The 26,294-nt window shown below is 40.0% G+C and overlaps 1 protein-coding gene across 2 annotated transcripts in view; it reads right to left on the reverse strand.

Annotated features, from left to right (window-relative positions):
• Positions 1-26,294, reverse strand: part of WDSUB1 (WD repeat, sterile alpha motif and U-box domain containing 1) — a 309,582-nt gene that overhangs the window by 190,795 nt on the left and 92,493 nt on the right. For both annotated transcript variants that reach the window (XM_053698334.1, XM_053698333.1), the window contains exons 4-5: positions 24,559-24,651; positions 13,751-13,844 (exon numbers count right to left, since the gene is read on the reverse strand). In XM_053698334.1, the coding sequence (XP_053554309.1) occupies positions 13,751-13,844; positions 24,559-24,651 (187 nt within the window). The remainder of the gene's footprint in view (positions 1-13,750; positions 13,845-24,558; positions 24,652-26,294) is intronic.

Genomic DNA, 26,294 nt, shown 5'->3' on the forward strand with positions numbered 1-26,294 from the left:
TTCCTAGACATGTTTGACAAGGTGCGTGCCGGTACGTTGCCTCCTCACCGGTCTTACGATTGTGCCATAGACCTGCAACTCAGAGCCATTCCTCCTCGGGGCCGGGTGTACCCTCTGTCTGTTGCAGAGAATTGTGCTATGGAGGAGTATGTAGCCGATGCTCTGTCGCGGGGAATCATCTGCAAATCATGCTCTCCTGCAGGGGCTGGCTTCTTCTTTGTGAAGAAAAAGGGTGGCGAGTTAAGACCATGTATCGATTATAGGGGTCTTAATCGTCTTACCATTAAGAATGCTTACCCTATTCCGCACATTACGGAACTCTTTGAACGCCTCAAGGGAGCTACGGTCTTTACTAAACTTGATTGGAGAGGAGCGTACAATCTTGTTAGGATTAAGGAGGGTCACAACTGGAAAACAGCATTTAACACCAGGAGCGGGCATTATGAGTATCTTGTAATGCCCTTTGGCCTATGTAATGCTCCTGCTGTTTTTCAGGAATTTATTAATGATGTCCTACGAGATATGTTGCAACAGTGTGTTGTGGTGTACTTAGATGACATCCTCATACGGTCTGTTTTGTAAACTCGTGAAATGTGAGTTCCATCAGACTCAAGTAACCTTCCTAGGTTATGTTATCTCCATTGCAGGGTTCTCCATGGATCCTGACAAGTTATCTGCAGTGTCCTCGCCCAGTTGGTCTTCGGTCTATTCAATGTTTTTTGGGGTTTGCCAATTACTATATAAAGATTATTAAAAACTTTTCTTCCTTGGTCAAACCTATCACAGACATGACCCGTAAAGAGAATGATCCACTCCATTGGTCACCTACTGCCATTAAGGCCTTTGATAGTCTTAAGAATGCCTTTGCTGCCGCTCCAGTTCTGGCTCATCCTAACCCTGTCCTGCCTTTCGTTCTTGAGGTCGATGTGTCTGAGACTGGAGTAGGTGCCCTCTTGTCTCAAGGTCCTACGCCTGACGGTTCCTTGCATCTGTGTGGTTCCTTCTCTAAGAAATTGTCTCCAGCGGAGTGCAATTATGAAATTGCCCATAATTTTGGCACTCAAGGAATGGAGGCATCTTCTCGAGGGTACTAGCGTGCCAGTGCTCATTCTTACTGACCACAAGAATTTAACTTATCTATCTGAAGCAAAACGTTTGTCGCCCCGACAGGCCAGATGGGCGCTATTTTTGTCTCGGTTTAATTATGTGTTCTCCTACCTGCCTGGCAGTAAGAATGTTAGGGTTGATGCCCTCTCTCGACAATTTTTGCCTCTGTCCAAGGAGGAGTCTGTACCTACTCCTGTTATACCTCCTGACCATATTTTGGCTACCATACGTACTAATTTGACTTCTCCCTTGGGGGAGGAGATCCTGGCTACACAAACCAATGCACCTCATGAGAAACCTAGTGGTAAGTGTTTTGTTCCTGAGAATCTTTGAACTAAACTTTTGCACATTTACCACTATCCTAAAGCCGCTGGTCACCCAGGCAAGAACCAAATTATTTGGTCTGCCACTCGACAATTCTGGTGGCCAGGTCTTCGTTCTGATATTGCTGAGTATGTTGCCTCCTGCGCAGTTTGTGCATAGAATAAGACTCCTCGATGTCTTCCTGTGGGTCTTCTTCAACCTATTGCTAATGGTGAGCGTCCTTGGACACATCTTTCCATGGACTTCATTGTCAAGCTCCCTGTTTCCAATGGCAATACTGTTATCCTTATGGTGGCTGACCGTTTTTCTAAAATGTCACATTGCATTCCCTTGATGAGGCTGCCTACCGCTCAGGAGCTTGCTTCCATTTTTGCCCGGGAGGTCTTCCGTTTACATGGGTTACCCAAGGAGATAGTGTTGGACCGGGGTAGCCAGTTTGTCTCCAGATTTTGGTGTTCCTTTTGTGCTCAAATGGGGATCCAGCTTTCCTTCTCCTCTGCATATCACCCTCAATCCAATGGGGCTGCAGAATGGTCTAATCAAGCTCTGGAACAGTTCCTCCGTTGCTATGTCTCAGATCACCACAATAATTGGTCTGAACTGTTACCTTGGGCAGAGTTTGCTGGTAATAGTGCTATTAATGCTTCCTCCAAGTTATCCCCGTTCATGGCGAATTATGGGTTTCAACCATCCTTGTTGCCCGATTCATTCATGTCTCAGGGTATTCCGGCTTTGGAGGAGCATCTCCGGCAACTCCGTTCCACGTGGATGCAGATTCAGGATTGCCTTCATCGTTCTATGCAGCGCCAAAAGTTCCAGGCTGATCGTAGGCATCTGCCCGCACCTTCCTACCAGGTTGGTGAGAGAGTTTGGCTGTCCTCCCGCAACTTGAACCTTTGTGTGCCTTCCAATAAATTGGCTCCCTGTTATGTTGGTCCTTTTCTAATACTCCAACAGGTTAATCCTGTGGCATACGCTCTTGACCTTCCTCCTGCTATGCGCATCTCCAATGTTTTTCATGTCTCCCTCTTGAAACCTTTGGTTTGTAATCAGTTTACCACTGTGTTGCCTCATCCCCGCCCTATCTTTGTTGACAACCATGAGGAGTATGAGGTCAGCAGCATTATTGACTCTCGTATGTCCAGGGGCCATTCTTGGGTTCCCACCTCTGATGTTCATGCTCCCGCCCTCCTCCGTGCCTTCCATGCCTGTTTCCCCAATAAGCCTTTTGTTCTCCCGCGGGGGAGGGGTCGTTGAGGGGAGGGTACTGTCAGGGTTTTTTCCCTGTTGTTTGCCATGTGCTGCTGGCAGCCATTTTACTCACCTCTCTTCCTGACTATGGTGCATTGTGGGGGATGCTGCTCATTTCCTACACTTCCTTTTATGGCCAGACTGGTGTGCATCATCCATGTGAGACAGGATGCAGTCTCAGAATTGTGATGTCATCACTTATTATTTATTTGTGAGAGTTCCTGTGCATTACCTGGCTGCCTGACGTCCTTCCTGGTTCCTGATCCCTGGCTTGTTCCTGACTCTGCTGTTTTCCTTGTTCGTGATTCCGGCTCGTCTGACTATTCGCTTTGGCTCCTGACTCGGCTCGTCTGACTACCAGCTCTGGTTTTGACTCCTGGCTTGTTATTTGATTTGTGGACTTTTTATTATTTTTTGCTATGAATAAAGGTGTGATTATTTTTGCACTTCTTGTCTCAGTCTGATTGCTGGCACCCTGACACACTCTGGGCAACTGTTGGAAGTTGAATTATGACAGACAGTTGACAGATAGGGAAGTAAGTGTAAGTAGAGCACTGTATTAGCTCCTTGACTATTTTGTAAGAGGGAAAATAATTTGTTAGAAAGTGTATGATGAGGCTGAAGAAGATACCACTAAAAAAGAAAACAGACTGGGTATTAAGCCACTGCTGAAAATAAGTGTTGCAATAAAGTGTATTACATGATGTATTCTCAACTGTCCCTTATTTGATGTAATAGTTAATGAGTATAAAATAGAGTAGTTAGATTGCATCTTCTAATAAACCTCATATGGTATACAATAATTTAAAAAATGTAATTTCTATATAAAACACGTGCTAACCTGTAAGTTATTTCACTTCTCCAAACATATTTTCAAACCAGAATGGAGATATATCTATGTTTCCATTTCAGTCGACTCCTGTGGCTTACAGTAACCTCATCAACATTAATCAGATCTAAAAACATAATACTTTAATGATCATCTGCACTTGCTCCCTATTCACCCAAACCATAAAATTAGCAAATTATAAACAATAATTATACGAAAACACATATTTATGTGATCTGTTTAACCTATGAACTTCATGCTAAAGGAATTTTTAAGACAAACAACATTAGGCATCTCAGGAACATTCCTTCAGCAAATAGTTAACTGTGTGAAGATGGTTATGTTTTATATATATTTGAGGAGCTAAAAATATAAAAATATAAAAAAAAAACAGCAGATCCCTGCAACAAGGTAACTCCCATGGCGGTGAAGCCCCTAAACCGTGAAAACTAACTTGCGGGCATAAACGGAACAATCAGTCTCACTGACACCTGCTCCTGCTAGGATCGGGCCATCCTCAACTAAGAGTAACATGGCCAAAAGGAAGAGGGTTAAAATAGACCGTCCAAGCACTGTTAAGGATCTATTAGCTCAGTCTGAAGATCCCTTCCCACGACCCCTAAAGGGGAAAAAAGAGGGATAGGTACGGACACCCTGAGAATCTTGATCAGCATTCAGATACAAACATTCGAAATCCTCGGGATAGACAGATCAAAGGAATGATTGTAGAGAACATCCGTTCCGGAAGGGCAGATCAGAGAGTGGATCGCTGACAAAGATCCGTAGTGGGCCACAGCCCACCACCGAACTCGAGACCCTCCAGTCTACGTAGGAAAAACTCTCTGTCTCGGAAAGAGATCTACCCACTGAGAGGTCCCAACTGGTACGAACCCAGAAAAACAAATTCTCAGAGCAGAATGCTCGGCTGAGAAACCTTAGGATAAATTGAAAGGAACTCCTGATCCACAGACCCCCATAGGACACACTCTCCCCACTGACAGGGAAGTGACAAAGTCAAAATCGTCCCGGGAGAGAAAAATCCCTAAGGACAGGGAGATCTGGACAGAACACTGGAGATCGACTCCCTCAACCGGTATTCCATGTAAATCTGCTAAGATAGATGAAAAAAACAACGCCATGCCGAAGTCTCAGCCTCGGCTGAATACCTCACCCTCCATCACAGCGCCAAAGAAGGCCAGACTGGGACTGGAGGGCATAACACAATGAGGTAAACTCTAACTTCACAAGATCTAAGGAAAAACTTCCTGTCTGTAGGACCAAATCAGCAACCAAGGGACCACCCTGGTGCCTACACCAGAAACTCAGGTTTAAATCCAATTCTGAGGATCTAAAAAGACAAGAGAAAATCCCTAAAAGTCTACTAGCAGATGAACCGCCAAGACCGGGAGCTACTGGAAGCAGGATACTGCCACATTAAACCCCAGATCCCCAAACAAAAACCTAGGATCAGAACGAGGTTTACTGGAAGATATGGTCCCTAAGAACCGACTTTGCTCAAAAGGATGAACAGTAAAGATATTCTTCTTCCTGAACAAAAGTAGAGAGAACCTATTAATCTCCCTCAAAAAGGAAATATAATAAGCTCTCCCCTATTGGCCCATGCACCGACAGTGGAATGAAAATATTCTCACTGTGCGATAGGTACAGGGACAATGACTCCACGAAAAACTTTCCTCTCTCTGCCGAAAGACAAAATCAGGAGAGTAAAAACTTTCCCAGAGAAACAGAATGTGAAGCTTAGCTCCGGCCTCTAGGACCCCTGGATCCAATATGATCCAACAGCGAGCGCACATCCAAGATAGTACCTAAAACAGGTCCTGCCTGTCATCTAGGATAGATGGACCTGCTCTGCCTGGACCGGAAGCTAGAATTAACTCCTTCTCTTGTGTAGAAAGAAAGAGCAGACCTAACTAGTACCCAAATCAGGTCCTGCCTGTTACTTATCTACAACATATCTGCCAGACCACTCACGGGCGGAAACATAAAATTCTAAATTTCCAGCAATGCTAGAAAAATTGAGAATAATCCAAATAAAGAAATATAAGGCTTAAATTTTGTCTCAAAGTTATCGGGGGAACCATCACCCTTAGCAGAGACCTAGAAGCTTGAACCAAAAGTCTCTAACAATCGCGACCATCAAAGTCGATAGTACCAAAAAAAAAAACATGTGACGAAACGTCTTCCTAAGAAGAGTTTCTACAAAAACCCAGAGCTCTAACAACAAAAAAACTATCCGAAACGGAATAGCAAAAGAAATATGCAAGCGCACAAAAGAGTAAGCCAAAGGAGTGTGCAAACAAAAATAGATCCAGCCTGTCATACGACACAAACCCCCCATAGAGCTCGGAACTGGGATTCTAAATAAAAAATAAAATAAATTATATATATCTAGACGATAAGGAATAGGATCTCCATCCCTCTCCACTCGTCTAGTCAAGATCGCTATCTGATTTAGAGGACTGAGATTCAACTGACGGATCATTACTGGGAAACTCTAACATCGCCAAAACCTCTCTTAGAAGTAAACGCAGGCATGCTATTCTAAATATAAATGCTATATCATCCTCAGACGGAGGAATCAAGCCAGCAGACTCTGACCCTGGGGATTCTATCTCTGAAGACTCAGAGGGAACCGTATCTCCAGATGACTAATCGGATACAATCGTAATTTTACACAATGGTCCCTGGGTAGGAGTGCATGGATTAACCCTTCGCTTACACGTAGCAGGAAGAGGCAAAATCGATAAGGCCGTAGAGATGGCCATGCGGGAAAAAAAAAAAACTTCAGGCGAAAGAGCAGAAGTACTTGGGGAAACTGCATTTGTAGAAACAGAAGATTCTAGGGAACACACCTCATGGGACGAGGAATCCTCAGAGGCGGACGGCTCAGAGGTCTCTAAAATCTCAACATTGGTTGATGAGAACACCCTATAGCGGCATACGGAACATAATTGAGAGGGCTGGGCTACCTGGGCCTCCTCACAATATACACAGGTATCAAAATCTGAATCAGAGGGATCCCCCTCTAAAAAATCAGAATCCTTCATAACTCGTCTAAATTAAATCATAGAAAGAACAACTGGCACCTTATACCCCCAATGTCTGGGGCACTCACCACCTCCTATGACCCTAGAGAAGTTGGCTCCTCTCCGCAGAACTTCGGTCAGGAATCGGAAATGGAAAAAAAGCGTGACTACTGCCGGTCACATGGTGCATCATGCAGGACCGCCCCTGCTAAGAAAAAGCGCGCCAGTTTAAGAAAACTGCGCAGCTCTCAAAATGAAAAATAACCTGTACATTCCGTATGAGCCTATGATCGCAAACGTCTCTTACACATAAGCAGCCAAAATCACATAACAAAACATAATTTATGTAAGAACTTACCTGATAAATTAATTTCTTTCATATTGGCAAGAGTCCATGAGCTAGTGACATATGGGATATACAATCCTACCAGGAGGGGCAAAGTTTCCCAAACCTCAAAATGCCTATAGATACACCCCTCATCACACCCACAATTCAGTTTAACGAATAGCCAAGCAGTGGGGTGATAAAGAAAGGAGTAGAAAGCATCAACAAAGGAAATTTGGAAATAATTGTGCTTTATACAAAAAAATCATAACCACCATAAAAAGGGTGGGCCTCATGGACTCTTGCCAATATGAAAGAAATGAATTTATCAGGTAAGTTCTTACATAAATTATGTTTTCTTTCATGTAATTGGCAAGAGTCCATGAGCTAGTGACATATGGGATATCAATACCCAAGATGTGGAGTCTTCCACTCAAGAGTCACTAGAGAGGGAGGGACTAAAACAAAAAACAGCCATATTCCGCTGAGAAAATAATCCACAACCCAAAAATAAGTTTATTTTCACTTTTGAAAGAAAAAAACTTAAATCAAAAAGCAGAAGAATCAAACTGAAACAGCTGCCTGAAGAACTTTTCTACCAAAAACTGCTTCCGAAGAAGCAAATACATCAAAATGGTAGAATTTAGTAAATGTATGCAAAGAGGACCAAGTGACTGCTTTGCAAATCTGATCGACTGAAGCTTCATTCTTAAAAGCCCATGAAGTGGAGACTGATCTAGTAGAATGAGCTGTAATTCTCTGAGGCAGGGTTTGACCCGACTCCAAATAAGCTTGATGAATCAAAAGTTTCAACCAAGAAGCCATAGCAGAAGCTTTCTGACCTTTCCTAGGACCAGAAAATAAAACAAATAGACTAGAAATCTTCCTGAAATTTTTAGTAGCTTCCACATAATATTTCAAAGCTCTTACCACATCCAAAGAATGTAAGGATCTCTCCAGAGAATTCTTAGGATTATGACATAAAGAAGGGACAACAATTTCTCTACTAATGTTGTTAGAATTCACAACCTTAGGTAAAAATTGAAAAGAAGTCCGCAAAACTGCCTTATCCTGATGAAAAATCAGAAAAGGAGACTCACAAGAAAGAGCAGATAGCTCAGAAACTCTTCTAGCAGAAGAGATAGCCAAAAGGAACAACACTTTCCAAGAAAGTAGTTTAATGTCCAAAGAATGCATAGGTTCAAATGGAGGAGCCTGTAAAGCCCTCAGAACCAAATTAAGACTCCAAGGAGGAGAAATTGACTTAATGACAGGTTTAATACGAACTAAAGCCTGTACAAAAGAGTGTATATCAGGAAGTGAAGCAATCTTTCTGTGAAATAAAACAGAAAGAGCAGAGATTTGTCCTTTCAAGGAACTTGCAGACAAACCCTTATCCAAACCATCCTGAAGAAACTGCAAAATTCTAGGAATTCTAAAAGAATGCCAGGAGAATTTATGAGAAGAACACCATGAAATGTAAGTCTTCCAAACTCTATAATAAATATTTCTAGAGACAGATTTACGAGCTTGTAACATAGTATTAATTACTGAATCAGAGAAACCTCTATGACTTAGAACTAAGCGTTCAATTTCCATACCTTCAAATTTAATGATTTGAGATCCTGATGGAAAAACAGACCTTGAGATAGTAGGTCCGGCCGTAAGTGGCCAAGGCGGGCAACTGGACATCCGAACCAGATCTGCATACCAAAACCTGTGTGGCCATGCTGGAGCCACCAGCAACACAAAAGACTGTTCCATGATGATTTTGGAAATCACTCTTGGAAGGAGAACTAGAGGCGGGAAGATGTAAGCAGGTTGATAACACCAAGGAAGTGTCAGCACATCCACTGCTTCCGCCTGAACATCCCTGGACCTGGACAGGTATTTGGGAAGTTTCTTGTTTAGATGAGAGGCCATGAGATCTATCTCTGGAAGCCCCCACATCTGAACAATCTGAGAAAATACATCTGGATGGAGAGACCACTCCCCTGGATGTAAAGTCTGGCGGCTGAGATAATCCGCCTCCCAATTGTCTACACCTGGGATATGCACCGCAGAGATTAGACAGGAGCTGGATTCCGCCCAAGCAAGTATCCGAGATACTTCTTTCATAGCTTGGGGACTGTGAGTCCCACCCTGATGATTGACATAAGCCACAGTTGTGATATTGTCTGTCTGAAAACAAATGAACGGTTCTCTCTTTAGCAGAGGCCAGAACTGAAGAGCCCTGAGAATTGCACGAAGTTCTAAAATATTTATTGGTAATCTCGCCTCTTGAGATTTCCAAACCCCTTGTGCTGTCAGAGACCCCCAAACAGCTCCCCAACCTGAAAGACTCGCATCTGTTGTGATCACAGTCCAGGTTGGGCGAACAAAAGAAGCCCCTTGAACCAAACGATGGTGATCTATCCACCGTGTCAGAGAGTGTCGTACATTGGGATTCAAGGATATTAATTGTGATATCTTTGTATAATCCCTGCACCATTGATTCAGCATACAAAGCTGTAGAGGTCTCATGTGAAAACGAGCAAAGGGGATTGCGTCCGATGCTGCAGTCATGAGACCTAAAACTTCCATGCACATAGCCACTGAAGGGAATGACTGAGACTGAAGGAGCCGACATGCTGCGACCAATTTTAAACGTCTCTTGTCTGTTAGAGACAGAGTCATGGACACTGAATCTATCTGGAAGCCTAAAAAGGTGACCCTTGTCTGAGGAATCAAGAAACTTTTTGGTAAATTGATCCTCCAACCATGTTTCCGAAGAAACAACACTAGTTGATTCGTGTGAGATTCTGCAGTATGTAAAGACTGAGCTAGTACCAAGATATCGTCCGAATAAGGAAACACCGCAATACCCTGTTCTCTGATTACAGATAGTAGGGCACCCAGAACCTTTGAAAAGATTCTTGGAGCTGTTGCTAGGCCAAATGGAAGAGCAACAAATTGGTAATGCTTGTCTAGAAAAGAGAATCTCAGAAACTGATAGTGTTCTGGATGAATCGGAATATGAAGGTATGCATCCTGCAAGTCTATTGTGGACATATAATGTCCTTGCTGAACAAAAGGCAGAATAGTCCTTATAGTCACCATCTTGAAAGTTGGTACTCTTACATAACAATTCAAAATTTTCAGATCCAGAACTGGTCTGAACAAATTTTCTTTCTTTGGTACAATGAATAGGTTTGAATAAAATCCCAAACCTTGTTCCTGAGGAGGAACTGGCATGATTACCCCTGAAGACTCCAGGTCTGAAACACACTTCAGAAAAGCCTGAGCTTTTACTGGATTTACAGGAATGTGTGAGAGAAAAAATCTTCTCACAGGAGGTCTTACTTTGAATCCTATTCGATACCCTTGAGAGACAATGCTCTGAATCCAATGATTTTGGACAGATTTTATCCAAAAATCCTTGAAAAACCTTAATCTGCCCCCTACCAGCTGAGCTGGAATGAGGGCCGCACCTTCATACGGACTTAGGGGCAGACTTTGGTTTCCTAAATGGCTTGGATTTATTCCAATTTGAGGAAGGCTTCCAACTGGAAGCAGATTCCTTGGGAGGAGGATTGAGTTTTTGTTCCTTATTCTGACGAAAGGAACGAAAATGGTTAGAAGCCTTAGATTTACCCTTAGGTCTTTTATCCTGAGGCAAAAAAAACTCCTTTTCCTCCAGTGATAGTTGAAATAATAGAATCCAACTGAGAGCCAAATAAATTATTACCTTGGAAAGAAAGAGATAGTAATCTAGATTTAGATGTCATATCAGCATTCCAAGATTTAAGCCACAAAGCTCTTCTAGCTAAAACAGATAAAGACATGGATCTAACATCAATTTTGATAATATCAAAAATGGCATCACAAATAAAATGATTAGCATGTTGCAGTAAGCGAACAATACTAGATATGTCAGAATCCAATTCATGTTGCCCTAAATTTTCCAACCAGAAAGTTGATGCAGCCGCAACATCACCCAAAGAAATAGTAGGTCTGAGAAGATGACCTGAATATAAATAGGCCTTCCTTAGATAAGATTCAAGTTTCCTATCTAAAGGATCCTTAAAGGAAGTGCTATCTTCCATAGGAATAGTGGTACTTTTAGCAAGAGTAGAAATAGCCCCATCAACTTTGGGGATCTTTTCCCAAAACTCTATAGATTTTGTTGGTAAAGGATACAATCTCTTAAACCTTGAAGAAGGAATAAAAAAAGTACCTGGCTTATTCCATTCCCTAGAAATCATATCAGAAATAGCCTCAGGAATGGGAAAACCCCTGGGGAAACCACAGGAGGTTTAAAAACAGCATTTAAACGTTTATTAGACTGAACGTCAATAGGACTGGTTACCTCAATATCCAAAGTAATTAACAATTCTTTTAATAAAGAACGCATATACTCTATTTTAAATAAATAAGTAGATTTGTCAGTGTCAATATCTGAGGAAGGATGTTCTGTTTCAGATAGATCCTCAGCAGAATAGGATGAATTATTATGTTGTTGGTCATTTGAAATTTCATGAGCTAAATGAGAAGCTTTAAAAGACCTTTTACGTTTATTAGAAGGTGGAAATGCAGACAAAGCCTTCATAATAGATTCAGAAACAAATTCTTTAAAATTTACAGGTATATCATGCACATTAGAAGTTGAAGGAACTGCAACTGGCAATGTACTATTACTGATAGAAACACTATCTGCATGTAAAAGTTTATCATGACAACTATTACAAATGACATTCGGTGGAATAATTTCTACAATTTTACAACAAATGCACTTAGCTTTGGTAGAACCGATGTCAGGCAGCAATGTTCCAGTAGAAACTTCAGAGACAGGATCGGATTGGGACATCTTGCTCAATGTAAAAGAAAAAACAACATATAAAGCAAAATTATCTATTTCCTTAAATGACAGTTTCAGGAATGGGAAAAAATGCAAAAGCATAGGCCTCTTGATAGAAAAGAAGCAGGAGGCAAACATGAATGGGGTATTGAAATAATGAAAAAAATTTGGCGCCAAGTATGACGCATAACGTAACGTAAACTTTTTTTGGCGCCAAAAATGACCGGAAATGACACACTTGCGTCACTAATGACGCTGCCATGTGAAAGGTCTCGGCGTCACGTATGACGCCGAAAATGACGAAGTTGCGTCATAAACGTATCTTTTCGCGCCAAAAAAAGTTTGCGCCAAAAATGACGCAATAAAGTCTAGCATTTGACGCACCCGCGGGCCTTACACCCGCAATTGCAAAAAGTAGTCAAATTGAAAAAAAAAAGACTAAACCCCAGGTAAGAAATAAATTTCTTAAAGTGTTTACATTCCCAAATATGAAACTGACAGTCTGCAGAAGGAAATATATGAACCTGATTCATGGCAAATATAAGTATAATACATATATTTAGAACTTTATATAATTGCATAAAGTGCCAAACCATAGCTGAGAGTGTCTTAAGTAATAAAAACATACTTACCCAAAGACACCCATCCACACATAGCAGATAGCCAAACCAGTACTAAAACAGTTATTAGTAGAGGTAATGGTAAATTGAGAGTATATCGTCGATCTGAAAAGGGAGGTAGGAGATGAATCTCTACGACCGATAACAGAGAACCTATGAAATAGACCCCCGTTAGGGAAATCATTGTATTCAAATAAGTGATACTCCCTTCACGTCCCTCTGACATTCGCTGTACTCTGAGAGGAATCGGGCTTCAACAATGCTGAGAAGCGCATATCAACGTAGAAATCTTAGCACAAACTTACTTCACCACCTCCATAGGAGGCAAAGTTTGTAAAAACTGAATTGTGGGTGTGGTGAGGGGTGTATTTATAGGCATTTTGAGGTTTGGGAAACTTTGCCCCTCCTGGTAGGATTGTATATCCCATATGTCACTAGCTCATGGACTCTTGCCAATTACATGAAATAAATATGTTTAAAAAACCCCACTGTTCAATAATCCCCCTCAGGAGATATTAACCCTTAATTCCATAAAGATAAAGGAGTTCCACTGTGACCTGTCTCTATAGTTAACATGTGTGTAAAAAATGAAACGATCTTACCGGAATCTATGCTGTGGAACAGTAATACGGTCCTTCAAGTTTGACAGATTGTAGCAGCGCTTCTGACATGGACTTGAGTGAAGAAAGCAGCCGGCAAAACTCGTCAACGTTAGTTGCTTAAGGAGCTGTTAATATGAGCCTGGATGGTTTTGCAAAAAGACTCTCCCTGCATCTCCAGACTCTAACTTTCATCAATGCTCTCACTGAGAGGCTGACAAGACTACTTAAAACTCCAGTCCCATCTAGAAGGGCAGATACCCTTCCTAAGGAACTACTCCGAAATCTTCTGACACTTCTCTGCCAACCTCCTGTGACAATAGGCAAAGAATGAATGGGGGATGAAGGAAGTGGGGGAGGTATTTAAGCCTTTGGCTGGGGTGTCTTTGCCTCCTCCTGGTGGCCAGGTTCTGTATTCTCACAAATAATGAATGCAGCTGTGGACTCTCCCTGTATTAAGAAGGAAATTGTTTTAAATAATAAACTCAAAGCAATACACCAACTACTACTATTAACAGAACTAGTGAGAAAGAATATAATATAATTGCCACATGTTTTGTGATAGATAAAACACAGACAAAATGTAGTACATTATCCTATGCATTCAATGCACAAAAGAATAGAAAGATGTGTGAGCTTTAGTGAATAAGCTGCAGAGAGTAACACAGTAACTTGAGAAGCTGTAAAGGTGGGGGGGAGCAGTGTAGATGGAGAGTTATTAGACTATAGTTGGTAGAGATCTAAAATTATTCACGGCCCTCTAGAGTCAAGTTAAAGAAATTACAACATTTAAAAACAAAATCCAGCTTACCCAGAAACTAATATCGATCCATCTTTTGAAAGAGCACAGCAGAGAACAGGGGCTGAATGTCCACTTAAAGTAAGTTTACACATCATTTCAAATCCTTAATAAAACAAGAAAATATAATTGAGTTGCATAGTTAATTAAGTCCATAGTGTACCTACCAAATTAATTGTCCTAAAAGAGCAAAACTATCTTTGGTTGACTTTATTGTATTCATACACTTCACCCTTCACTGTGCTTAAAGAACACTAAAGACAAAATTAAAGTTAAATCGTAAACAACTTTCCAATTCACTTCCATTATCAAAATGTCTACAGTCTTTTTATAAGCACACTTTCTGAGGCATCAGCTCCTACTGAGCATGTGTAAGAGTTCACAGTATATACACATTTTGTGATTGGCTGTTAGCTGTCACATGATGCTCAGGAAAGGAAATTGAACTAACTTACGCCTAGATTTAGAGTTCTGCGTTAGCCATCAAAACCAGCGTTAAGGGGTCCTAACGCTGGTTTTTACCGCCCGCTGGTATTTAGAGTCAGTCAGGAAAGGGTCTAACGCTCACTTTCCAGCCGCGACTTTTCCATACCGCAGATCCCCTTACGCCAATTGCGTATCCTATCTTTTCAATGGGATCTTCCTAACGCTGGTATTTAGAGTCTTGGCTGAAGTGAGCGTTAGAATTCTAACGACAAAACTCCAGCCGCAGAAAAAAGTCAGGAGTTAAGAGCTTTATGGGCTAACGCCAGTTTATAAAGCTCTTAACTACTGTGCTCTAAAGTACACTAACACCCATAAACTACCTATGTACCCCTAAACCGAGGTCCCCCCACATCGCCGCCACTCTAATAAATTATCCCTATGTACCCCTAATCTGCTGCCCCTAACACCGCCGACACCTACATAATATTTATTAACCCCTAATCTGTCCCCCCAACCTTACCTACACTTATTACCCCTAATCTGCCGACCGGACCTCACCGCCACTATAATAAATGTATTAACCCCTAAACCGCCTCACTCCCACCTCGCAAACCGTACAATAAATTTTATTAACCCCTAATCTGCCCTCACTAACATCGCCGACACCTAACTTCAAGTATTAACCCCTAATTTGCCGACCGGACCTCACCGCTACTATAATAAATGTATTAACCCCTAAAGCTAAGTCTAACCCTAACCCTAACACCCCCCTAAATTAAATATAATTTTAATCTAACGAAACAAATTATTTCTTATTAAATAAATTAATCCTATTTAAAGCTAAATACTTACCTGTAAAATAAACCCTAATATAGCTACAATATAACGAATAATTATATTGTAGCTATTTTAGGATTTATATTTATTTTACAGGCAACTTTGTATTTATTTTAACTAGGTACAATAGCTATTAAATAGTTATTAACTATTTAATAGCTACCTAGTTAAAATAATTACAAAATTACCTGTAAAATAAATCCTAACCTAAGTTACAATTAAACCTAACACTACACTATCAATAAATTAATTAAATAAACTACCTACAATTAAATCAACTAAACTAAATTACAACAAAAAAACAAAACACTAAATTACAAAAAATAAAAAAAGATTACAAGAATTTTAAACTAATTACACCTACTCTAAGCCCCCAAATAAAATAACAAAGCCCCCCAAAATAAAAAAATTCCCTACCCTAATCTAAATTAAAAAGGAACCAGCTCTATTACCTTACCAGCCCTTCAAAGGGCTTTTTGCGGGACATGCCCCAGAGTAAACAACTCTTTTGCCTGTAAAAAATAAAACAATACCACCCACCACCCACATACCCCTAATCTAACCCAAATCCCCCTTAAATAAACCTAACACTACCCCCCTGAAGATCTCCCTACCTTGAGTCGTCTTCACTCAGCCGAGCAGCGATGGACCAAAAGAAGACATCCGGAGCGGCAGAAGTCTTCATCCTATCTGGGCAGAAGAGGACATCCGGACCGGCAAACATCTTCATCCAAGCGTCATCTTCTATCTTCATCCATCCGACGAGGAGCGGCTCCATCTTCAAGACCTCCGGCGCGGAACATCCTCTTCTCCCGACGACTAGACGATGAATGAAGGTTCCTTTAAGGGACGTCATCCAAGATGGCGTCCCTCGAATTCCGATTGGCTGATAGGATTCTATCAGCCAATCGGAATTAAGTTAGGAAAAATCTGATTGGCTGATTGAATCAGCCAATCAGATTCAAGTTCAATCGGATTAGCTGATCCAATCAGCCAATCAGATTGAGCTCACATTCTATTGGCTGTTCCGATCAGCCAATAGAATGCAAGCTCAATCTGATTGGCTGATTGGATCAACCAATCGGATTGAACTTGAATCTGATTGGCTGATTCAATCAGCCAATCAGATTTTTCCTAACTTAATTTCGATTGGCTGATAGAATCCTATCAGCCAATCGGAATTCGAGGGACGCCATCTTGGATGACGTCCCTTAAAGGAACCTTCATTCGTCGTCTAGTCGTCGGTAGAAGAGGATGTTCTGCGCCGGAGGTCTTGAAGATGGAACCGCTCCTCGTCGGATGGATGAAGATAGAAGATGCTGCTTGGATGAAGATGTTTGCCGGTCCGGATGTCCTCTTCTGCCCGGATAGGATGAAGACTTCTGCCGCTCCGGATGTCTTCTTTTGGTCCATCGCTGCTCGGCTGAGTGAAGACGACTCAAGATAGGGAGATCTTCAGGGGGGTAGTGTTAGGTTTATTTAAGGGGGGTTTGGGTTAGATTAGGGGTATGTGGGTGGTGGGTTGTAATGTTGGGGGGTGGTATTGTTTTTTTTTACAGGCAAAAGAGCTGTTTACTTTGGGGCATGCCCCGCCAAAACGCCCTTTAAAGGGCTGGTAAGGTAATAGAGCTGGTTCCTTTTTAATTTAGATTAGGGTAGGAATTTTTTTATTTTGGGGGGCTTTGTTATTTTATTAGGGGGCTTAGAGTAGGTGTAATTAGTTTAAAATTCTTGAAATCTTTTTTTATTTTTTTAATTTAGTGTTTGTTTGTTTGTTTTTGTAATTTAGTTTAGTTGATTTAATTGTAGGTAATTGTAGGTAGTTTATTTAATTAATTTATTGATAGTGTAGTGTTAGGTTTAATTGTAACTTAGGTTAGGATTTATTTTACAGGTAATTTTGTAATTATTTTAACTAGGTAGCTATTAAATAGTTAATAACTATTTAATAGCTATTGTATCTAGTTAAAAAAAATACTAGCTACAATATAATTATTTGTTATATTGTAGCTATATTAGGGTTTATTTTACAGGTAAGTATTTAGCTTTAAATAGGATTCATTTATTTAATAAGAAATAATTTATTTCGTTAGATTTAAATCATATTTAACTTAGGGGGGTGTTAGGGCTAGGGTTAGACTTAGCTTTAGGGGTTAATATATTTATTATAGTAGCGGTGAGGTCTGGTCGGCAGATTAGGGGTTAATACGTGTAGGTAAGGTAGCAGCGACGTTGGGGGGGCAGATTAGGGGGCAGCAGATTAGGGGTTCATAGGGATAACGTAGGTTGCGGCGGTGTCCGGAGCGGCAGATTAGGGGTTAATAATATAATGCAGGTGTCAGCGATAGCAGGGGCGGCAGATTAGGGGTTAATAAGTGTAAGGTTAGGGGTGTTTAGACTCAGGGTTCATGTTAGGGTGTTAGGTGCAGACTTAGGAAGTGTTTCCCCATAGGAAACAATGGGGCTGCGTTAGGAGCTGAACGCTGCTTTTTTGCAGGTGTTGGGTTTTTTTTCAGCTCAAACTGCCCCATTGTTTCCTATGGGGGAATCGTGCACGAGCACGTTTTTCAAGCTGGCCGCTACCGTAAGCAACGCTGGTATCGAGAGTTGAAGAGGCGGTAAATTATGCTCTACGCTCCCTTTTTGGAGCCTAATGCAGCCCTTCATAGAACTCTAAATACCAGCGTTATTTAAAAGGTGCGGGGGGAAAAAACACACATAGCTAACGCACCCCTTTGGCCGCAAAACTCTAAATCTAGCCGTTTGAAATTTATCAGAAAAAAACATCTACTACTCATTTGAAATCCAGACTAACAGCTAGATTACGAGTTTGGCGCTATGAGTGAAAAAGCAGCGTTATTGCCCATAACACTTCATTTTTCCTAACGCTGCTATTACACGTCTTGTCGGTATAGGTGTACCGCACACCTTTTAGCCAGTCACGCAATGTCAGTACCGCACTTTTTAAAATGTCCTTTTTCAATGGGACTCCCATAGCGCTAGTATTACGAGTTTGCCTGGGAGGGTAAAAAGTGAGCGGTACACCCTATACCGACAAGATTCGTTCCGCCATCTGAAAGTCAGTAGTTACGAGTTTACGTTACAAAGCTGTAACATAAAACTCATAACTAAAGTGTTACAAAGTACACCAACACCCATAAACTACCTATTAACCCCTAAACCGAGGCCCTTAAGCATCACAAACACTATAAGTATTAACCCCTAAACTGCCGCTCCAGACATCGCCGCCACTATTAAAATTTATTAACCCCTATTCCTCCGATCCCCAACATCGTCGCCACTATAAGAAACCTATTAACCCCTAAACCGCCACCCTCCCGCATCGCATACACTATTAAAATATTATTAACCCTTAATCTGCCGTCCACCCACACCGCCGCTATAATAAACCTATTAACCCCTAAACCGCAAGCCCCCCAAAATGAAATATACTTATATAAACTATTAACCCCTAAACCTAACGACCCCCTAACTTTATATTAAAATTACAAATTCCCTATCTTAAATTAAATTAAAACTTACCTGTCAAATCACAAAAATTTATTTTAAACTAACAATTAAACAAATATAATTATGAAACTACAATTAAACTACCAATTAAAAAAACATAAACTACACATTAAAAAAATCCTAACACTACTCTAAAAATTACAAAGTAACTAATTAAAAAAAAAACTAAATTACAAAAACAAAAATTACGAAAAATAAGAAAGAAATTATCAAAATAAAAAACGAATTACACCTAATCTAATAGCCCTATCAAAATAAAAAAGCCCCCCCCCAAAATAAAAAAAACCCCAGAAGGAGCTTAAGGATCTACTTGATGATGGAATGGAAGAGGGCTTGTTGGACTTGTGCACCTTTGAGTACCTATATGTGAAGGAACCAGTGACACCTATTTTCCATCACTTACCGAAGGTGCACAAGTCCATCAAGGACGTTCGGGGGAGACTGATCGTGTCTGGGATCGGGTCTCTCTTCGAGAATCTGTCAAATTGGGTGGAATCTCTGTTACAACCATTAGTGTGGAAATTGCCTACCTTCCTCCGTGACACGAAACATCTGCTGAATATAGTAGAAGAGGTCACTTGGTTACCAGAGTATTGTTGGCTGACGGTGGATGTGGTGGGATTATATTCCGCCATCCCACACGATAAGGGTTTGCAGGCTGTGCAACACCTTTTAGACTATCTGAGTGATTATACGCAGGAGCTAAAGGACTACATTTTGCGAGTCATTGAATTCCTGCTAACTCACAACTTTTTTAGCTTCAATGGACAATTCTATCTGCAGAGGCGTGGGACAGCGATGGGAGCCAAATTCACACCAGCCTATGCGAACTTGTTCATGGGCTAGTGGGAGCTGTCCCACGTCTTTGCAGATAGTAATCCTTATGGGGAGCAGATAGTAGGGTACAAGCGCTATATAGATGACCTGCTGTTCATATGGATGGGCAGCGGGGAATCTAGCGAGCAGTTTGTGTCATACCTTAATAGCAACGAAGTGGGCCTGTCTTTTACATTTTGTTTTGACACGAACCAAGTGGATTACTTGGACATTACATTAATAGGTGATGTCGTTGCCAGTGGGGTAAAGACCAAACTCTACACAAAGCCCATCTCAGCTAATTATTTAATTCATGCAAGGAGTAGCCACCCACACCATTTACATTATGGTGTGGCAAAAGGCCAACTAATCAGAGCAAAACGCAATTGTATAGAGGACTCTGATTACGTGACCGAAAGCACCAAATTGGTTCAGAAACTGAGAGAGAGGGGCTATCCAGAGGGTCCAATTAATAGAGCTTTGAAGGAAGTTAACGGCATACCAAGAGCTATGCTGTTAAAGTCTAAACCCCCTAGACAAAAAGACAAAAGTGAAATCACATTTGTAACCACTTACACCAGCCAGTTTAACGACATTTGCAATATTATTAAAAAGAATTTGCAAATATTGAGTGGTGATGATGTATTGAAAAGTGTGGTCAACAAGGGTTGTAGATTTGTTTCAAGAAGGAACATTACCATTGGTAATATGATCTCACCTAGTATGTTGAAGAAACCAAAGAAGGAGAGTAGCTGGCTAAGTTGTAAAGGACACTATAGATGTGGCACAGGTAGCTGTACAGCTTGCAAACATACATCAGTCAGCAATGTGTTTCAATCTACACAGACGCACAAAGTTTATGAGTGTCAAAAGTGTACAAATTGTAGAACCGAATATGCAGTGTACATGGTAACATGCCAGCAATGCAAACTACAATATGTAGGGTGCACCTCTAGGGAGGTACGAACGAGAATTAGTGAGCACCTTAACGATATTGATAAAGAAAGAACTCCTACTGGCGTGGGTAAACATTTCTTAAATGTTCATCAGGGAGATGTTAGTGCCCTCAAATGGACTATAATAGATGTGATAGACAAACAACCCAGAGAAGGCAATAGGACAAATGAATTGTTCCGCAGAGAGGCATACTGGATTTTCACTTTAAACACACGCAGATCAGCAGGTCTCAATATTAAAGATGATGTAATAAATTTCTGGGAGTAAACGTACTGGACATGGGGCCAGGTACACGCCTGACTGTCGTACATATAGTTAAATCACATGAATAATGGGAGGTATCTTGGTATGATATTATATATATATCTGTTGTAAGAGAAAGATATTGACATAATGTTTGACAGTAGTAAGGTGATGAAATCTGGCTCCATGCCCCAATAAAACATGAATATATATGTATGATAAATTACTGAACCAAATTAACTACCCATTCTCACTTAGGAATATCTATCAATATTTGTTTATCTAGATTAACTGTTACCTAGCATTCTAATAATCATGACAATTTAGGATAACACTGGGAGTTGGAACCCAGTACCCAAACTAAGCATGTACAAACAAACAATTGGTGCAGACACAAAAAGAGTGGTTTCTGTAGCCAACACCCAGTACTAATGTCAAAAGCCTGCATTTAACGATTTGATTATTGTAGGTCCCAGGACGCAAGATGCCCCTAGATAAAATAAGGAAATAGAGTGCGAAGTGTTAACTATCAGCTGAGATTTTCAGCTTTTGAATAGACAAGTGCGTAAGGAGGTGTGTTAAGAGGTGTGTAGTGGTCTTATTGAAACCAATGTCTGACAAGTAAGAGGGAGGAGAGAGATAACTCACAGCTTCAGGCAACCAATGAGATTGTGAGGGGGCATTTAAAGCCCCACAGGAAGATTGAGCAAATATAGTCTATGAATAAGGCATCAGAGCCGAAACGCGTCAGTCTGGCCTGTTTCTGTGACATATTATTCTCTATTTAAAGTTTACTGCACGATAGCACTAAGTATTTTAATTGATTGAATAAAGCTACTATTTTTTACCAAAGCGGCATTTCTCACACATTTTTTTAAAAAAAACCTAGCCTTACAATTAACTACCAATAGCCCTTAAAAGGGCCTTTTGTGGGGCATTGCCCAAAAGATATCAGCTCTTTTACCTGTAAAAAAATACAAACAGCCCTCCAACAGAAAAAACGCACCATCCACCCAACCAACCCCCCCCCAATAAAATAACTATCAAAATAACCTAAGCTAACCATAGCCCTGAAAAGGTAATTTGTATGGGCATTGCCCTTAAAAGGGCATTTAGCTCTTTTGCCATGCCCTGAAAAGGGCAATCAGCTCTTTTATGAAAAGCCCAAACCCTAAGCTAAAATAAAAACCCACCCCAAAAAAACTTAAAAAAACCTAACCCCCGAAGATCTACTTACAGTTCTTGAAGTACCACTTGAAGGATCCATCCAGCCGGCGAAGTCCTCACCCAGGCGGCAGGAAGTCTTCATCCAGGCGGCCTCTTCGATCTTCATCCAGCCGGCGAAGTCCTCATGAAGACGGCATCTTCTATCTTTATGATTGGAACAGCCAATAGGATTTTAGCAGCTTTAATTCCTATTGGCTGATAGAAATCTTTCAGCCAATAGGAATGCAAGGGATGCCATCTTTGATGGCCTCACTTGCATGGATGTTCCAGTGTACGGCGACCGTATGAAGAGAATGCTCCGCGCCGGATGTCTTCAGGATGGATCCGCTACGCGCCGGATGGATGAAGATAGAAGATCCTGCCTGGATGAAGACTTCTTGCCGCCTGGATGAGGACTTCGCCGGATGGAAGAAGATCGAAGAGGCCGCCTGGATAAAGACTTCTTGCCGCCTGGATGAGGACTTCGCCGGCTGGATGGATCCTTCAAGCGGGACTTCAATAACTGTAAGTGGATCATCGGGGGTTAGTGTTAGGGTTTTTTTAAGGGTTTTTTGGGTGGGTTTTTATTTTAGCTTAGGGTTTGGGCTTTTCATAAAAGAGCTGATTCCCTTTTCAGGGCATGGCAAAAGAGCTAAATGCCCTTTTAAGGGCAATGTCCATACAAATTCCATTTTCAGGGCAATAGTTAGCTTAGGTTATTTTAGATTTTTATTTTAGTTGGGGGGGTTGGTTGGGGGGGTGGTGGGTTTTACCGTTGGGGGGGGGTGTTTGTATTTTTTTACAGGTAAGAGCTGATATATTTGGGGCAATGCCCCACAAAAGGCCATTGTAAGGGCTATTGGTAGTTTATTGTAAGCTAGGGTTTTTTTTTATTTTGTGGGGGCTTTTTTATTTTGATAGGGCTATTAGATTAGGTGTATTTCATTTTTTATTTTTGATTATTTGTTTCTTATTTTTTGTAATTCTTTATTTTTGGCAATTTATTAATTTTAATTTTAGTGTTTTTTTTAATGTTAGGTTTTAGTGTAAGGCAGGTTAGGTTTTATTTCACAGGTAAGTTTGTATTTATTTTAACTAGGTAGTTAATAAATGGTTAATAACTATTTACTAACTAGTCTACCTAGTTAAAATAAATACAAACTTACCTGTGAAATAAAAATAAAACCTAAGCTAGCTACAATATAACCATCAGTTATATTGTAGCTAGCTTAGGTTTTATTTCACAGGTAAGTATGTATTTAGTTTAAAATAGCTAACTTTAATTTAGCTGTATTTAAATTATGTTAAAGTTAGGGGGTGTTAGGCTTAGGGTTACGTTAGGTTAAGGGGTTAATATATTTATTTATTTAGTGGTAGTGATGTGGAAGGCCAGAGGTTTAGGGGTTAATAGCATTATGTAGGGGACGGCAATGTTAGGGGCAGCAAATTAGGGGTTAATTGTATTATGTAGGGGGCAGCGATGTTAGGGGCAGCAGATTAGGGGTTAATAACTGCATGTAGGTGGCAGCGATGTTAGGGGCAGCAGATTAGGAGCGTTTAGACATGGGGTTTATGTTAGGGTGTTAGGTTTTTACATTAAATGTATTTTCCCCAGACATCAATGGGGCTGAGTTATGGAGCTTTTCATTCCGCGATCGCAGGTATTATACTTCTTTTTTTTTTTTGGCCAGCTCTCCCCATTGGTGTCTATGGGGAAATCGTGCACGAGCACGTAACAGCAGCGCTTGTTTTCGGTGCGGTATGGAGCTCAACGCCACCATATCGCCCACACAAGTATGCTTTTTTTAAACTCTAAATACCAGCGCTATAGGGGGTTGAAATAACGCTGTTTTCGTGGCGGTCGTTAAAAACCCTATAGTGCTCAAAACTCGTAATCTATCTAATATGCATTTGATGATTATGCAGCTCTACTGTATTTAATGGTTCTGTAATACTTTGTGATGCCATGGTAAAATGGCTTTGAAAAAAGGAGCAAAATCACTACTTGTTGCAGTATTGAGCTAGATTTTCAGTTTTAGACATGGAAGTACACACACAAATAGTTCACACACATTATTGTTTGTTGCATATATTTAAATATTTTTGATATCCCTCATTACACAACATTATGATTAAATTGCAGAGGTAATATAACATTTCCCTTGTCTCCTCTTATTTTATTACCTGTTAGGCTTAATTAGATCACACTCAGGCAGAAAATTATACATTCACAGAAATCATGAAATGCTGCCAATAAGAAGGATGTGAAACATGGCTCTATGTCACTAAGCCTGATATGTTTTAAATCACATTCTACTTAAACATAATCTTTTGAGGCAGTTCTAGTGTTTTCAGGCTTTCTTTCCATGTAAAAAAGTATAAACTGTTAAATTACACCAGGCAACATGTCTGTCAGGTGCATCATCTGATAAAGGCAGAGCTCTCATGAAGGTGACTGATTCTGTACCCAAAAAGAAGTATTTTGCTCAAGTCAGGTATTTGGCTAATTACAATCATGCCTTTAAAAAGCAATAATCTTAAATGATTTAATTAATATGTATCCACTTGAACAAAATATGTGCACATTCTTGTTAAGCAACAATAAATACACCCTGATAGATTAAGCTATAATTTTAGGGAGGAATGTATTAATTAAATTAGAGGCTTGTGTTTTATTTACTATGAGACAAGACGAATGCACATGTCTATTAGGGATGCACAATGACAAAAACATCCATCACCTTCAGCATATAATGTATAAGACAGATCCATCAAGCTCTGGTAACTTTGCCACTCACACATACCTTGTGCATCACTGAAGGAGACAATCCACAATCTGATTTCATTGTCTTGTCCACAAGATGCCATTTGGAAACACTCTGTGCCATACTGCTCATCTGATAAAATAATATTGCAGAAATCATTGGGCTAGTATAATATAGTGTCTATATGTTTTTATGAACAAAACAGGAAGAGAAAGAATTTAGCAAGTAAAACAGTGCAAATACAATGCAAATACACTGATACAGTTTCCTGATGTAAAATGGAATGTTTTATAAATGTAGCCTTTGTTAAAAATTGAAATTTACAAGAACATTACAAACCTAAAGACATATATTCTCCTTAAAATACATCAGAAACCTGTTTTAGTAATTGTCATTAGTGTCGCCTACCACTGGTATCTACATCCTTTCTGACAAGGGCAACCCACTAATAAGGGTTCTGACAAATGTTACAGAAGGTGTGGAGAAACCTTACCATATATGGTGATCAAGCCTAAATGTTACAGAAGGTGCAGAGAGAAGTTACCATATATGGAGGTTAAGCCCATGTGGACTTAAGTTATAGGGCTAGGCTTCAACTCTTATTTCTAAAATGTTGTGGCACCTATTCTTGTAGTAAGCATCATTATGTAGACCATCTAACTTATTTATGGAATTTATATTTACAGTAGTCTGCTGAGAAATAGCAGACACTGGAAAGGTGAGATGCCACCCACTACATTCTTTCTTAAATGGAAAAAAAACCCTAAATACCTTTCACCTCCCTCTAATCATGGCAGCTTCCATTATGAAACATATGGTTACACTGCAGGTGTCTAAAAGAGAATTGCTGAACATGAGTAAACACTTCAACACTGGAATGTAGCGAAAGCTAGATTTCAAAATGGCGGCATGCATGACTAGAGGGAGGCAGAGAATAACCTTAATACTATGCTTATAAAATAATTAAATCATTTCAATAACTGGTTAATTGGGAAATGGCCTCAATATCTACATTTTAATGAAGATTATTTAAATAAGACCAAAAATATTTGAGGGGGGGGGGGGTGTGGCAAAGTCAGTGCTCAGAGAGGAAATTAAAGCACACTTTAAAAAAAAAATCAATTAGCTAACAAACTTCTTAACTTCATTTTTTAGTTACTCCCTCAAAGGAGAATTTGTGCAATTATTTTGCAGCAAAAAAACAGAGATTTTTAAATTTATATTACTACTAGGTTTTAAAGTAAAAATGTTGAGCCACTATGTTTAGCATGACTACAAAAAAAATCTATTTTAATTTATAGATTTAGTTTATATTGAAGAGCAAAAATTAACATAAACCCATGATATATGTAATTTCTATCAAAATGTTATAAAGCAGAAGATATTAGAAATTTTTGTAAAATATACAAAATCTGTATATTTCAACTGATCAATTAAATCAGTTAAATAAACTTATCAAAGAAAAGGAAATTATTTCTGAAGCAAAATACTCCTGTTTAAACAAAGCGACTAGCTCTAATCAGCTAGACAATCCTATCATACCTATATAGTTTTAATTTTAAAAATATATATATAACCACTATTTTCAGAAAGGAAAACCAATGTCAACTAATTTTATAAGTTCTTTAACAACTCTAATTCTCAAAAAGAAAAAAAAAAGAAACAAATCCTGAACTTTTTGACTCCTATATACTGTACATATATATCTACTAAACAAACTATAACATCCTGGCCAGAATAGTGGCAAAAAGATTAATGAAAGTAATGGACCCATT

Source organism: Bombina bombina, chromosome 1 (assembly GCF_027579735.1).
Source record: "Bombina bombina isolate aBomBom1 chromosome 1, aBomBom1.pri, whole genome shotgun sequence".
In the NCBI taxonomy this organism is placed as follows: domain Eukaryota; kingdom Metazoa; phylum Chordata; class Amphibia; order Anura; family Bombinatoridae; genus Bombina; species Bombina bombina.